Genomic DNA, 14,211 nt, shown 5'->3' with positions numbered 1-14,211 from the left:
TTTATTATAAAGATTTATTGACCTGTAAGTAAGCTCAGAAATGGTCAGTGTGCCGCTGGCCTCATCGTCTTCCTCCAATTCATGTTCAGCTTTGGGCGTCTGAGGTCGGAGATTTGAGGTTTCCATGGAAACACGAGGCTGCAAGTCATTGCCCGAAGCAGAGTTTCCTGCTTCAGTACTTTGCTGCTCTGCATCTGCAGACCCAGCTGAAGATTTGAGGGGAGACAGGGGGACCGAGTCCTTCACAGCAGCAACACCTGGTGAGGGGGAAACAGAAGTCAGAATATCTTTGTTTTTAATAAACATTCATAATTATTTCACCTTTTATTTACAGAACAGATTATGAGCAGACTTCGATACTTTTTTAAAAAGTGCATTTTCAGCGTTGTGTCTTGCACAGTTCACAGCGGAGCTACAAAAAGCACATTTAGAGTTTGTAACTAAAAGACAGAAGATTATTTTGCTCTCCAATGTGATCTCTCTTTAATGTAAATATGAACAATTTCACACTTTGCAAAGCTTGATGTTTTAAAAGCAGATTATTTGAATAAAGAATATAATAGTTTTAGTCTAAACATATATTGAGAGCTCTGCCTTTATCACCACTTGCTTGACTTTTTCTTAGTATTAGCACACTGTGCAGGATGTAATCGGCCTGCAAAAATCAATATTACTTTGTATGCAGCTGGGAATAGAGACCTCTCAGCTTTGCCTTTTTTGTGTGTGTTGCTGTTGACTACATTGACCACAAGATGGCCTTATTCGCTCACGTAAGGATAAAGCTTCGGACTTGGAAAAACAGCAACCGAGTAATAAATAAATACCCAACTGTGGCATCAACACACAATTTGGTGAAACCATAATAATGCTACGCTGCAAGTGCATAGCATAGATATAAGTCACTGCGTTTGGAGCAGTGATGTGAGCAGCTGACAACACCTCTGTGAGTGTGAGCAACAGTTGAAGCAGCGATGAAGACCTCATGATTCTGTTGGTGTGTACAAATTTCAGCTAGCAAAATAATACTGTGGTGTGCAGTTACACATTACTCTTTGAGATTGATGAGGTGCGAGAGATTAATGCCTAAATACACACACATTTGTTGATGAATGGAAATATATAATGTGTGTGTGTGTGTGTGTGCGCGCGCGCGTGTGTAAGTGAGTGTTAAAAATAAGCCTAGCTGTCTTCCTGCTGTGGATTAAGTATGAGCTGGGAGGTAAATGTTCAGTGACATATGACTCAGTCTACACCTGTAATCCATAATCCATCTTGCTGTCTTGTGGCACTCTATGTGTAAGGTCAAGACTCTACTGTTGGTCCCCACAAGCATAGTAAACCTCAAATTTTTGGTCTCCACAAAGATATGTAAACAAGGTTACACACACACACACGCACGCACGCACACACACACACACACACACACACACACTACACACACACACACACAAGCCCATTCAGCTATCTTAGTGAGGACCTTCATTGACATAATGGTTTCCCTAGCCCCTTACCCTAACCCTAACCATTAAAAATGAATGCCTAACCCTAACCCTTACCCTAAACCTAACTATACCTAATTGTAACCCTGACACTAAAACCACATTTTGAGCCTCAAAAAGGCCTTCAAACTTGTGAGGACCGGTGAGTGTGTCCTCACAAGTGACTGTCGGTTCTTACAAGTATAGTAGAATGCAGATTCCGGTCCTCACAAAGATAGCTAGACAGGAACACAGACTCATGTTCATTACAAACACAGCTGAAAACATGTAGCCTCACAGACTGAGAAAGAAGGGTTAAAACCTGATGAGAATACATGACAAACATTACATCTGCAATGTTTTTATGATCCATTGATTGAAAGTGGAATAATATCAGATACAGAAACTCAGTGTCAGAGTGACTAATGAGTTACCATGCTCCCGATTCAATTATAAATTGATAAAAAAATAAATAAAAAAAGAAAGAAAGGGCAAAGGAGTGCTGAAGAGTGAGTGGTGACTGCTACCATGGAAACACAGCAGGCAAAAAGCCAACAAGTGTGTGAACTCAGGGAGGGAAAAAAGGGGGGAGGAATAAAAACATGGAAGCTGCAGCAGAAGAAAAACAACACAGTGATGGCGACGACGATGATGATGATGATGCTTGCAGCAAAAGAAAACAAAACTCAGTTGTAATTATTGCAGTTTTTTCCTTTACTGAAATTCTGCACTGGACTTGATTTTTGATTATTCCCTTTCCACAAATGTGTTGTCGTTACCAGAGATGGGCGCGTTACTGTAATCTGATTACTTTTTTCAAGTAACGAGTAAAGTAAGGGATTACTATTGCAAAAACGGTAATTAGATTACCGTTACTTTCCCATAAGAACGCCGCGTTACTGCGTTACTAAAACCGTGATTTTTTTTGCGAGAATGTCTCACGACAGTGACGTAAGCGAGTGCGACGTTCGTGGCAACAGCTGTGTGCAGATCAACAATGGATCATATATCAGTGAGAGTATGAGCGTGCAGCGTTTAAAGCGTGGAAGTACTGACCTTACTTTAAGTTTGATTCAGTAAAAAGTGACGAAAACAATAGTGTCTGTTGTGCGTGGGAAGAAAACTTCTTTTTACAGCGAACAAAAACCCCTAAACTTCCAAGCAAGCACCAAGTGCGCTACTATGTAATGGGAAATTCACAGAGAAACTCGCAGATTCTTCAACTGACCGCTGCGGCACACCTGCATCAGGGTAAACCTCCGCCTACCACACTCCTGCTTTACAGGTGAAAATAGAGCAACAGGACCGATAGTCTTTGATTTTATTTATTTTCTGCTGTGTTTTACTTGCATCTATTTGAAAGAGTGAGTGTAAACACAAAAAAAATAAAATTATTTTATGTGCTGGAATGTGCAGAAAATAGGTTTAAATGTTAAACAAATTTCTTCCAGTCAGAGAATGTTGCATATAATTAAATTTTTGCTTGATGCATAAAGTTAAAAGATTAAAACTGATAAAACAAGTTTAAAAAAGAGACTTTTCCATTTGATTACATTTCGTATGATGGATTATGCAGAAAAAGTAGAATTGGGCTGAAAGATCTATCGCTTTATCACCTATTCAGGTTGTAAATCGTGTTTTTAAAAAGTAGCTAAGTAATTAATTGCTTTTGAAAATAAGTAATCAGTAAAGTAATGGGATTACTTTTGGGGGGAAGTAATCAGTAATTAGTTACTGATTAGTTTTTTCAAGTAACTTGACCAACACTGGTCGTTACCCATCACAACACCAGCGGTACACTCCTCTTATTTTCTTCCATTTGAAATCTTCCTAAATTCTTCCAGTAACACTCCTTAATAATCAGCTCTCAAATCATTTGAAATGCTAAATGGACTGGTACTTACATATCGCTTCCCTACTCTGTTCGAGCACTCAAAGTACTTTCTCACAACGAGACTTGTTCGCACATTTACACGAGTGCTTTTCTTTTAATGAATGAGAACTTTTACAATAACATTCACAATCCGATGAATGCATCAAAGGCATCTCGGGGTTCAGTATCTTGCCCAAGGATACTTCAACACTCAGACGAGACTACTAGACTAGACCACCAACCCTGCGAATGGAAGACCTACTCTGCCTTCTGAGCCACAGACATCTGATGTGGGGAGGACAAAAAGAAAGGACTCAAAAGCAACCAAGGCAGAACTGCTTGGCACACGGTACATACAACATCCATCCATCCATCCATTCGCTTCCGCTTATCCTTTTTCAGGGTCGCGGGGGGCGCTGGAGCCTATCCCAGCTGTCATAGGGCGAGAGGCAGGGTACACCCCGGACAGGTCGCCAGTCTGTCGCAGGGCCACATACAACATTATATGTAAAATTATGAATCAGAACAGAGTCCCACTCTATGTAAAGCTAACCCTCTGTTCTCTTTCAGTCATGCCTTCCTGTTTTATTGTGATAGTTGTTGCTTTCTGTGACTTGTGTTGCATTTGCTTCCCCTCCCTCGTTATTTTTCTTTGTTGCATCATCCCTTACTCTTTTTTGCATCCCGTGTGTTATGTGTCTCCAGTACAGTTTTCTAGTTAGTAAATTCCTGGTATCTGCTCAGCTTAGGTTCTTTTGTTAGTTTGATTCCTGTGAGTCCAGCAGTAAAGCTGTATTTTGAGTTCAGTGTTGCTTCCAAGTCCTGCATATTGGGTCCTAATCTTGATAGCCACACGGCAACATATGACTGCCTCAGGTGAATCGCTTATTATTAAATCTATCCTTCATAAGTGTGGCAGTGTGTCCATTACAGTTGGATGTTTGATTTTATGACACACTGATTGGAAAGCTGACTAACATTAAAATGGTACCTGTATCCTGTTTGCACTGTAACGTATTAAAAATCTATGCAGCAGGGACTGTCGAGTTCACATCATGACCAGCTAAGCCTGAGATTAGGAGTAAAAATTATTTTGTAAATTTACAAAGAAGAAATCCTGAGTTCTGTCTGACTTAACTAAACACATCACTGCTGCTGCAGCTGCTATTTCCCATTTATGATCCAGTCTGTCCTGTTAGCTCACATGCAAGCCTCTCCATAGATGAGGTGATTCACACCTCAAGGTGTTAGATTCCTCGTGCCTATGCAAACACGCACACACACACTAGTACTCAGAGCAGCGGTTTCCCTTGTTATGCAAGTGCCGACAGACCGATTCATCTTTGTCATGTAACCTCATCTTTAGCACTCAAACACTTCAAAAGTAAATTTGTCTCTATGATTGTTCAGAAATAAATCAGCTATCAACTCCATTAACTGTGTGCTCAGCTCTTTTTTTTAAACTTTTAAGCTCAATTTTTGAGCTGTTTGAAGGATTGCAGCTTCATCAGTCGAATTATAAAATCTATTTTTCAACCAAAGTCATCGCCGATTTGTGAAAGTGATATAACTTTGTTAAGTCAGCTAAACGCACATGAGTGCATAACTGATTGCAGTCTTTCATGATGAGAATACATATTTTGGCATCGAAAATGCTGAAATATAATAGGTTAGCAATAATTCTTTCTCACTGTGTCTGTAAATGAGGGAATTGCTTTGTCTTTCATCTGCATGTCAATTGTTTATAGGATCACTGATGAAGCTCAAAGGATATTTTAGCCAGTGGGATAAAGATAGGCGGAGTAAAACTAAAACTATTAAGCATTATCATTAAAAAAATCAGTACTTGTGCTTTTGTTAATCCTTCACTATTTACTAATTTAACTTAATCATTTAATTCATTTAAACGTATTCCCAAATCTACTAATCAAATATTTAAAGTGCCTTATCTTGACCCATCTGCTTAATCATCATTTCATTTAAGGTTGTAAATATGCAGAGCAGGGTGCTAAACTTTAGCAGATATGATCCAGCAGAAGTAAATGTCAGATGCAAATGTCCAGTCTTTAACCAGTCAGGTCCTCAGGATGCACAGAGCCCCTGTGACATCACATTGCGCAGATGTAAGAAGAGAGCAGGTAATGATCTGTAAATTTACAGCTAACGAGTGGGTGTCATATATGCTGCCTCCCACGCGCTCCATCCAGCACACTTTCCACACGAGCCACATTTAGTATTTCTAGTGGTGTGAAGAGCAGCTGAAGATTTAATCGTACCACTAGATCCTCAACAATAACCCTAACTTCAACCTGACCTAATTCTAACCCTATTTCATGATTTACTTCTGGGTACCCAGATGTTTAATGTTATGGGGACAAAATCAAGTCCCCATAACATGAGTAATACTTAAACTATGCACACATGCACACTTCTATTAAAGCAGCCTCTTGAGAGTCCCATGTTTGGCAGCTTACATTCACAGTTTGCATCAGGCGGTTGCCACAACAGACCTGGCAACTAACTGCTGAGCTACCAGGCTCACATATTTAAAAGGCGTTTACCTCCTGGTTAGACTGTGGGAAAAAATGTCAAAGGATACATTTATTAGGAGCTAAAAGAAACTTCACACAGTGACCTTTTCCACTTGGCTTACTCTCTTCCAGTATATTTCTCTGAGGTCCAGTACTGAATCCAGCGATGCGACCCCCATTGCCCACCAGTCGCACATAGACATCCCGTCTTGTGTGATTGGCTATACGTAGGTGGAGGCTTCGCCTGGTTGTTATCTTCACCTGGCACCTCAAGGCCTCAGCCACTACTATCGATGAGTCTTGCTCATCTTCAGCCTCTCCTGGGTGGAATACTTCAAGAGCTCCAACCTCTCTCTGCTTCATCCCTTCTTCCCGCAGCCTCTCTGGTGTCATGTCGAGTTCGAGTCCCCCTATTTTGCTCCCGTAATTCTGGGTGTTGTCGACACCGGGACCGTCGCCCAGTTCCAAACTACCCTGCACGAGGCTGCCTCCAACATCACTGCTGTTTCTGTGCCCTAGAAGCTCCATCATTCAGTTTGATGACAAAAGCCGGACCAGCTGTCTGCACAAAGACCCTCACACCCTGACTGACTGGGCTGCCAGCTGAGCTCCAACGCATGCACGCCTATACACAAACACTTATAGAGATGGTGAGAGACACACCAGTGCACCAGAGACATTCTCTCTCTCTCTCTCTCGCTCATGCACAGACATGGTGGGCCCTCCTGTGAATGTCAGCGATGGTAACAAAGAGTGGAGGGGGCATTAGAGGAGGATCAGGCCCAAAGCTGCAATTTCTAAATATAACCAGGTGGTCCTGGTGGCAAAGGGGCAGCTAATCTAACTGATTACAGGGGGACAGGCCTGACTCAGGACGGGATGGGGGATCATTTTCTTTTCCTCTCTGCAACCCTCTCTTTATCTGAGTCTTTCCACCAATAAAATAAACCTAATTCCAATTCTACAGCAAGCTGGGTACAATCCAACTTTATTCACTACAATACTCGCCTCGCTGTGAGACTGAAAATGAAAGATTTTGTTGGATCACATGCTGCATTAACTGCTGCAAAAACATGGATTGTGAGGCGGAAATATGAAGCCTGATGGCTATAAAACATCCATTAATGATGTTCCTAGAGAAAACAGCCAGAGTGTATGCGTTTGGATTGTGGTAGATAAGAAGGGAGCAAACTGTACAAACAGAACAAGGTCAGCTATGACCTTGGGTCAGCTTCCTGTTTCCCCTGTAAAGGCTGAGATTAGTGCTCTGAATATAGACTGTGACCCTAAACCATCTTGAGGACACTTTATCTTAAAGTCCTTGCGTCAGCCACCTTAGCAGAATCAGCTCATGAAACAGTGATGTGTCGTCCAATCACATCGGTTGGGTGAAAGCATGCAACGTAATTAAACTCTCAAATCACATAACTCTCATCTGACTCCCATGGAAGCTTGTTTTCTTTCTCCTTTTTTCCCTGCCATCGATTAGTCACATTTCAGGTTATTATCTAAAAATTTTTACTTATTAACTCCTTAATGCCAAGTGCAAGACAGAGCATATTTCCTATACTGGCTTCCTGTCACATGTTTTCTTTGTATTATTGTAGAGTCTTGACCTTACAACATAAAGCACCAGGAGGCAATTGTTGTTGTGATTTGGTGCTTTTTAAATAAAATTTAATGGAATTGAATTTAATTAATTTTGATGAGTTTTTTATAGCTCCACAACATTAGCACAAAAAACCTAAATAAATGGCAAAACAAATATTTAAAGCAATAAATTCAAAAAAAAAAAAAAAAAAAAGCCAGATGCAGCAAATATGATACCATCGAAAACTCACATGCAGATTTTTATTTACATTTTCTTTTTATGTGTTTAGTTCAATGAACACTCCATTTTCAATTTTGTTTGTTATTTCTAATGATTATTTCATGGTTCAGGTTTTAAATGGTGAAGTTGAAATTTGAATGTAATTCATTTTTAATAATAAATTGACATTTAAACTTAGCTCTACTCAGCATCTTTTTTTTTTGTCAGTGAGGAAAAAAAGCTTCTATAAACTCCCATATGCAATGTTGGAAACTTGTGGGAGGAGGACTACAGCACGGGCTGATGTGCGTACCTGCTTCGCATTAAGACGCCTGTGTTAAGAAGTGCTCTCTCAAATTCTCTTTCTACATTTTTCATGCATATTGTCTGACAATACATGAATATTTAAAAATCTTAATTTGAACAATCTATGTCTTCATCTCTTTTTAAAATGTCTTTTTTCTTGTAAACTCTTCAGTTTATTATATTTACTGTTAAACCTCTAATGTTTTAAAATAATTTACAACTATATCACTTAATATCTTATTACCAGAGGGAAAGGCAGGAACTGCAGAAGAAAACAAGGCATTTTCAAATTTAATCTTATGTTATTTACTCAGCCTGTATCCTGTACAAGGCCCTTTATTTGGCCTACTGCCCCTCCCAAACCAGCTGAGACAGCCGAGATGGTTTCTACTGCAGGCCTTTGACCCCGAGCCAAGAAAGAATTGATTTTCCTGTAAATGGGATGAAGGGAGATGAGTGAAAAACAGAGAGAAGCAACAAAGAGGAATAGAGGCGGATAAAACGACGGAGTGACCTTAAAATCTGTCAAAAAAAGGCATGAGAGAGAGCGATGAAGTCTATAAATAATTTGTAGACATTGATGGTGCAACAGCATGACTGCACTGTACATGTTTGAGGACCTAACGAATGTGGTTCAGGTGGATTAAAGGTGAGGACAGGAGAGGTGAAAAATACTGACTGAAGGAGAGGAGAAGCTCTGAGGCGATGGAAGAGACGTGCCTGGCTGGATGGATATAATTTTAACTGAGGGTAAAATGAGCATCAAATCGTTCTTCATCCACAACAGTGTTTTGACCAAGAGTTTTAATCCTCTAATCAACAGCAGCTAAGTGAAGACAGGACTCAGGCACTATCCGTGGTTTGAAAACATACCTCCTGCATGTTGCTAGAAAATCGGAATACCATAACTGACGTAGTAGCTCATGATTCATAACAACTGGAGACAAAGATGGCGGCGCACGTAGTTGCAGCAGCTCAGTGTTCCTCCGATCGATGCTATGTTTGATGCAATGATCGGGGAACATTCTTAATTTCGTTGTACCTGTGACAATGACAATAAAGTTTCTGATTCTAAAGTATCCAAATTTCAGTAGCGGGACCACACCTCCAAACACGCTTCTTCCGGTTCTTATGTATAAATGTTCCCCCAGTTCTACAAGCTGTTTGTTCTCGTTTACGTGACCCACCTTGCCTCCCCTTTTCCATTCTTTAACTTCTTCACTTCTATTTAGTACATGGGGCCCAGGAGCCGCCACCAGTCCCCTTTGAGGCGTTCCCCAAACCGCAGCTCAATTCATGTCCAAGCCATTCACATTTACCTACTAAAACGCCGTCAAGCCTAAAATGAGGACACCCAGCGAGTGAATTCACAGGTTATTGTAATGTGTGAAGTACACAAAGAAAATGCTGTGAGAAATGAGATTGAGATCAAAGGAGATTTTCAAAAACTTGAACTCTGACCTTTGACCTTTAGGTCAAGGTCACCGCAATTCAAACTCATCCTAGATATTTAGCCGATGCACCTATTTTATCCATTTGAAAATCCTAGGTCACTTTCTTCTCAAGTTATCGCATTCATAAGATTTTAAGAAAACTTGACCTCTGACCTTGAGGTGGAGGTTACTAAGATTATTTGTAGATGCATCTATGGTATCAGTTTTCATTTAAAAACTTCTGTGTATGTGCAGCCTGCCCGGCAGGGTGACATCAACACCCCATCAGCCTTTTATGTCTGAGTAGGAAAAATGGAATCTTAGTCTGCAAAAACACACAAAGGTGCAGACACATGGAAAAACTGACAGTCAGAATTATAGTGGGATCCTTAGGGGGGATCATGAGAGGGTATTTTTAGTATGTCGCAATTGGTCACCAGGGAGACAGGATTGATGGCGAGATGGGAGCATCAGCTGCTCAATTAAAGCTCTCTCTCTCTCTGAGTTTTGTGCATGGATTTCTTCCTACACAAAGAAGATCCCATGTGACTTCACAAATGTCTCTTAGAGGGGCATGAGTGCATGTCTGTTGTGTGTATTTGGGTCTGTAGTAAGCAGTATCCTCCTACCGCTGTCTACGGCCGTCTCTTCGTATTCGTTGGTGGAGGGCAGTGCAGGTACCAAAGGTTCCATGTTCATGATGAGATTTTTATGGCTCAGAGAGTTAAAACTTCGACTCTGACCAAACTGAGCTCTGAAAAACATGAACGTCATACATTTTTTAACACCCTTACATAACACCACCATGTGCACTCTGGTATTCATATCTGCAGAACAATAGATGAAATTCTCCTTATTTTATGTTTTATATGAAATAGTGTGACTTCAGGTAATTTCTCAGATGTCCTTACCTGCGCACTTCTGGTGGCTCTCTCTGAATTTTGGAGCTGGCTTCTATCACTTCCTTGGCTACTCTGCCACTAACACAGAAAAACACATAAGTTAAAGGTTGGTTTGTGTTTATAAAAATACTGTAATTGAAAATAAAATGTTACGATGGCAGGTCATTAGTCTCCCTACAGGCAGGTCTGTAAAAAATGTACTGCTTTTCATTTACATGCATATTTGTAGAACTATACAAACCTCCCGAGGCCCTTTGTGACAGTAATATGAATAAGTTCACTCTATGCTATCGTCTGAAAAAAATAAGTAGTAGCTTGTAGAACCACCTTTTGCAACAATAATATGAAGTAATCATTTTCTATATGTCTGTTCTATAAGTCTCTCACATCACAGGTATTTGTTTATGCGCAGCTCTCTTAAGGTCCCATCACAGCATTGCAGTCGGTTTGAGGTCCAGACTTTGACTGGACCATTGCAACGCCTCGAATCATTCCTTTTTCAGACAGTCTGTTGTAGTTGCTTGGGATCATTGTCATATTGATCCAAGTTGTTTGATAGACAGCCTCACATTTGAATCTAGAAACCTTTAGTGTGCAAAGGAGTTTATGGTCGGCTCAACGGCTGCAAATGTAGAGGTCCTGTGGCTACAAATTAAGCCCACATCATCAACCCTACCCATATGGAAAAGAAATAGTAAAAACTTATAAAAGACTTGCATAAGATGTGGCCTACTTCATATAGTGAATCATATAAGGCTTATATGATTTACTCATGAAAGTGGCCACTTTCTCATTACTTTCATATATTGTTTTATTAAGTATCCAAAACATACAAGTTTCATTTCTAGAATTTTTCAACGGCTCTTATATCTGTTTTCACTTGTATGCTTTTCATTCAAGTTTCACACAAGACAGATACAAACCTTATAAGATTTATATATATCTTTTCCATATGAGTATACCACCATGCTTCACAGTTTGTGCTGAAATTCGGTCCACTTTGACTTTGATCTGTCCAAAGCACATTGTTCCAAAAGTCTTATTTTTTGGACAGATATAATTTTGAACACCTAAGCTGTGCTGCCTTGTTGTTAGAAAGAAGAGGCTTTCTCCTAAGAATCCATCTCACCTAGCCACACTTGTTCAGTTGTTATCTAAATGTACTGTTGCGAACTTTAGCATTTAACATGCTAACTGAGTTCTATAGAGTCTGAGTTTCTCTGAGCACTGCACGACCTGACCTTGGGGTGAATTTTCTGGGATGTCCCCTCCTGAGAATGTCTCGAATGAGTTTTACTTGAAGTAATCATTCAGTTAATGAAGTGCATTTGAATAGCAGCACTTGGCTGCTACTTATACTCTTAATTTCTATTAATGCAGTAAGGGTCTATGCAGTTTTTCATATGAATGCAGAGTTTCCCATGAGCATTTTTTGTTTTTTAATGTGCTACTATAATTTCACGGACAGTATGTCTGAGTTACACCGATTGCTTCATGTCATAAAAGAAAAGGAGAAAATCAGATTTGATGCTACTCTGCTTACATTCAGTGTTGTTCCTGTTGAGCAGACAGTTTCCTGCCATCAGTCAGCAGCTTCATTAGTCAGACTGTAACTGCACTGTTTAAAGCCAGCAGGCTTCTTCATCTTACCCATTAATCTATTGTTGTTTAGACTGATGTTTAAGTCATAAATTAGGGGGTGATATAAAACATGCGCACTTCATATCTCAAGAGACAGTGGCATCAGCACTGGTGGAAATACTGGAATCAGCTGGATCAACACACATTATGTGAAGACCCGATCTGCTCGGCTTTGCATAAACTGCCTTCATTTATGGGATACAAATCTCAGTCCTGTTTTGCACAAATGACCAATTCCCATTTTTTCAGAACAAATTCCACCATATGCTATTACTCATCGCTGAGCCCTTAAGCCAAAATGCTTCAGCTAGCTGATGAAATGGGGCAGGCTGAAGTGTAAGCCTGGTAAAGAGCTTTGTCTGAGAGGAGAATCAGGGCTCACTTAGCTTCAATAACAGAGTATATAGAAGCTTTCCGGTGATATTAGAGTCAGTAAATCATAGAAACCGGGATGTAGGTGCTGATGCGCAATGACGAGAACTCCCATCTTGGTTATTTGGTGTCTTGATGGTCTAATTTTCCATCCATTTTTGTCACTTTGGCAACAATTGCATGGGGTAAGATGATGCTGCTGCTAGTAAAGAGTAAGGTGACAATGTGCAGGACCGAAACACTCTGTACACTTTTACACAAAATTAAATCTTTACATTTCAGTGCTTGAAATGTACCATACCCCCCTTGTCTCTGTTGTTCCCAATTCTCTTTGCACATATTCCTTATGATTTCTTTAATCATATAATACACCTCACCTGTATCTGAACCTGCTGCCTTTGAAGAAGATATTACTGCTGGAAACTGTTTTTATCTGACTTGACTTTGCACACCTGTCAGACAAAGAAAGGAAGAAACAAAAAGAGACACATTACGTGTACAGCAGCCTTGCACACTGAACCCTGACTAACACATGTCGTAGCAGAATAACAGATTTTTAAAGGCTCAAACTCTCATCACAATAATGTTTCACTAATTTTTTTTCTTGCAGAACACAGAGTAGCCTCTCAACAAGCTTACAGCACGGTGTGTCTTTTTAAAAGCTTATGGCTGGAGGTCAAACCTTCATGTTTCATTCTATATAATTTATCATGTGAAACCAGACTCCAGTGCAGCAGAGAAGGAGCTAGAGCACAGACACACACATGTCTGCTCTCCTTCGTGCACGAGACACCATATGCTGGAAAAGCTCTGCTTGGCTGCCGTTCACAAACTCAATTCACTCTGATTTGATTTAGCGGCTCTGATGCTTGTCTGACATCCGAGCTGACATCCACTCCATCTCAGTCCGCCTTTTAGAGACACATGAGCTGCTGTCATTAGGAAGTCAGTATTCAGGGTTGTATGGGGCAAGGGCTATTTTACAAATTCATAACGATGTCTTCCTTTTGTAAGATTGTCTGCATGTATGGTGCTTCTTGATAAAATAAAGCAAGGCAGAGAGAAAAGCATGTGAAAAGTGAAGAATGCCTGCAGTTAAGAGAGAGCGGGAGACCTTCAGATTGACTGACAGTGTGGAGGAGGAAGGCCACCGTAGAGAAATCCGTCACAAAGCAGCCTCCAGTTCTTGCGTCAAACCTTTGGAAAATCTCATCTCCTCCAGCCTGACCTCTCTCCATCAAATGAGACCAGCTGTTCAGAGCCGCTGAGCCTTCTTATCCCCCTCCACGCCCACACGCACTTTGCTGTTTGGTGCCTCTTCCTTTTCTTTTCACACGGCTCATCTTCTCAGACATGAGCAAAAGATCCAACTGCTAATATCAAGCTCAGGAACAACCTTAAATGAAGAATAGCCATCTTGGTTGAGGAATGATGAATAAGTGTGAAGCTGATAGGAAAAGATGAACGGTTCAGGATCTCTTGAAGATCCTGGGTTGTTATTTTGTGCAAATTTTACATTGCAGATGTGACATCCTCTTGTGTTTTTCCATCTCGGTTGTTTTATATTCATCAGTCTGCTCTCCTCATATTCTCACTGAACTGGGATTGACAAAAAGGAGCAGATCTGTTGTGCTTGCCCACTATATTTGATTCTCGATTACATTAATGAATATAGATGTTAGCATCTTGTCTTGTCATGAACCTTGTTTCCCTTCCCTCCGTGCCAGTGGGGTCAATAGTCTTTGCAGATGAGATCAATGGCCTTGGAGCAATCAGCTGCTCCCCAGTGAAGGACGACGACATGTCCTTGCAGTACTGGGAGTAAATTAAGGAGATAATGTGCTAAAATTAAGTCGGTTTTGAAG

At 40.4% G+C, this 14,211-nt stretch overlaps 1 protein-coding gene across 6 annotated transcripts in view; it reads right to left on the bottom strand.

Annotated features, from left to right (window-relative positions):
* The window catches only part of frmd3 (FERM domain containing 3), a 60,805-nt gene that overhangs the window by 6,066 nt on the left and 40,528 nt on the right, over positions 1-14,211 (bottom strand). For all 6 annotated transcript variants that reach the window (XM_040031673.1, XM_040031675.1, XM_040031676.1 and 3 more), the window contains 4 exons: positions 12,724-12,798; positions 10,343-10,411; positions 10,061-10,185; positions 23-257 (listed from right to left, as the gene is read on the bottom strand). In XM_040031673.1, coding sequence (XP_039887607.1) covers positions 23-257; positions 10,061-10,185; positions 10,343-10,411; positions 12,724-12,798 — 504 coding nt within the window. The remainder of the gene's footprint in view (positions 1-22; positions 258-10,060; positions 10,186-10,342; positions 10,412-12,723; positions 12,799-14,211) is intronic.

This window comes from Simochromis diagramma, unplaced genomic scaffold, assembly GCF_900408965.1.
Source record: "Simochromis diagramma unplaced genomic scaffold, fSimDia1.1 OVJJ01000284.1, whole genome shotgun sequence".
Classification (NCBI taxonomy): Eukaryota; Metazoa; Chordata; class Actinopteri; order Cichliformes; family Cichlidae; genus Simochromis; species Simochromis diagramma.
The sequence above is the reverse complement of the archived record's forward strand: the minus strand, read 5'-3'. Positions and strand labels throughout refer to the sequence as shown.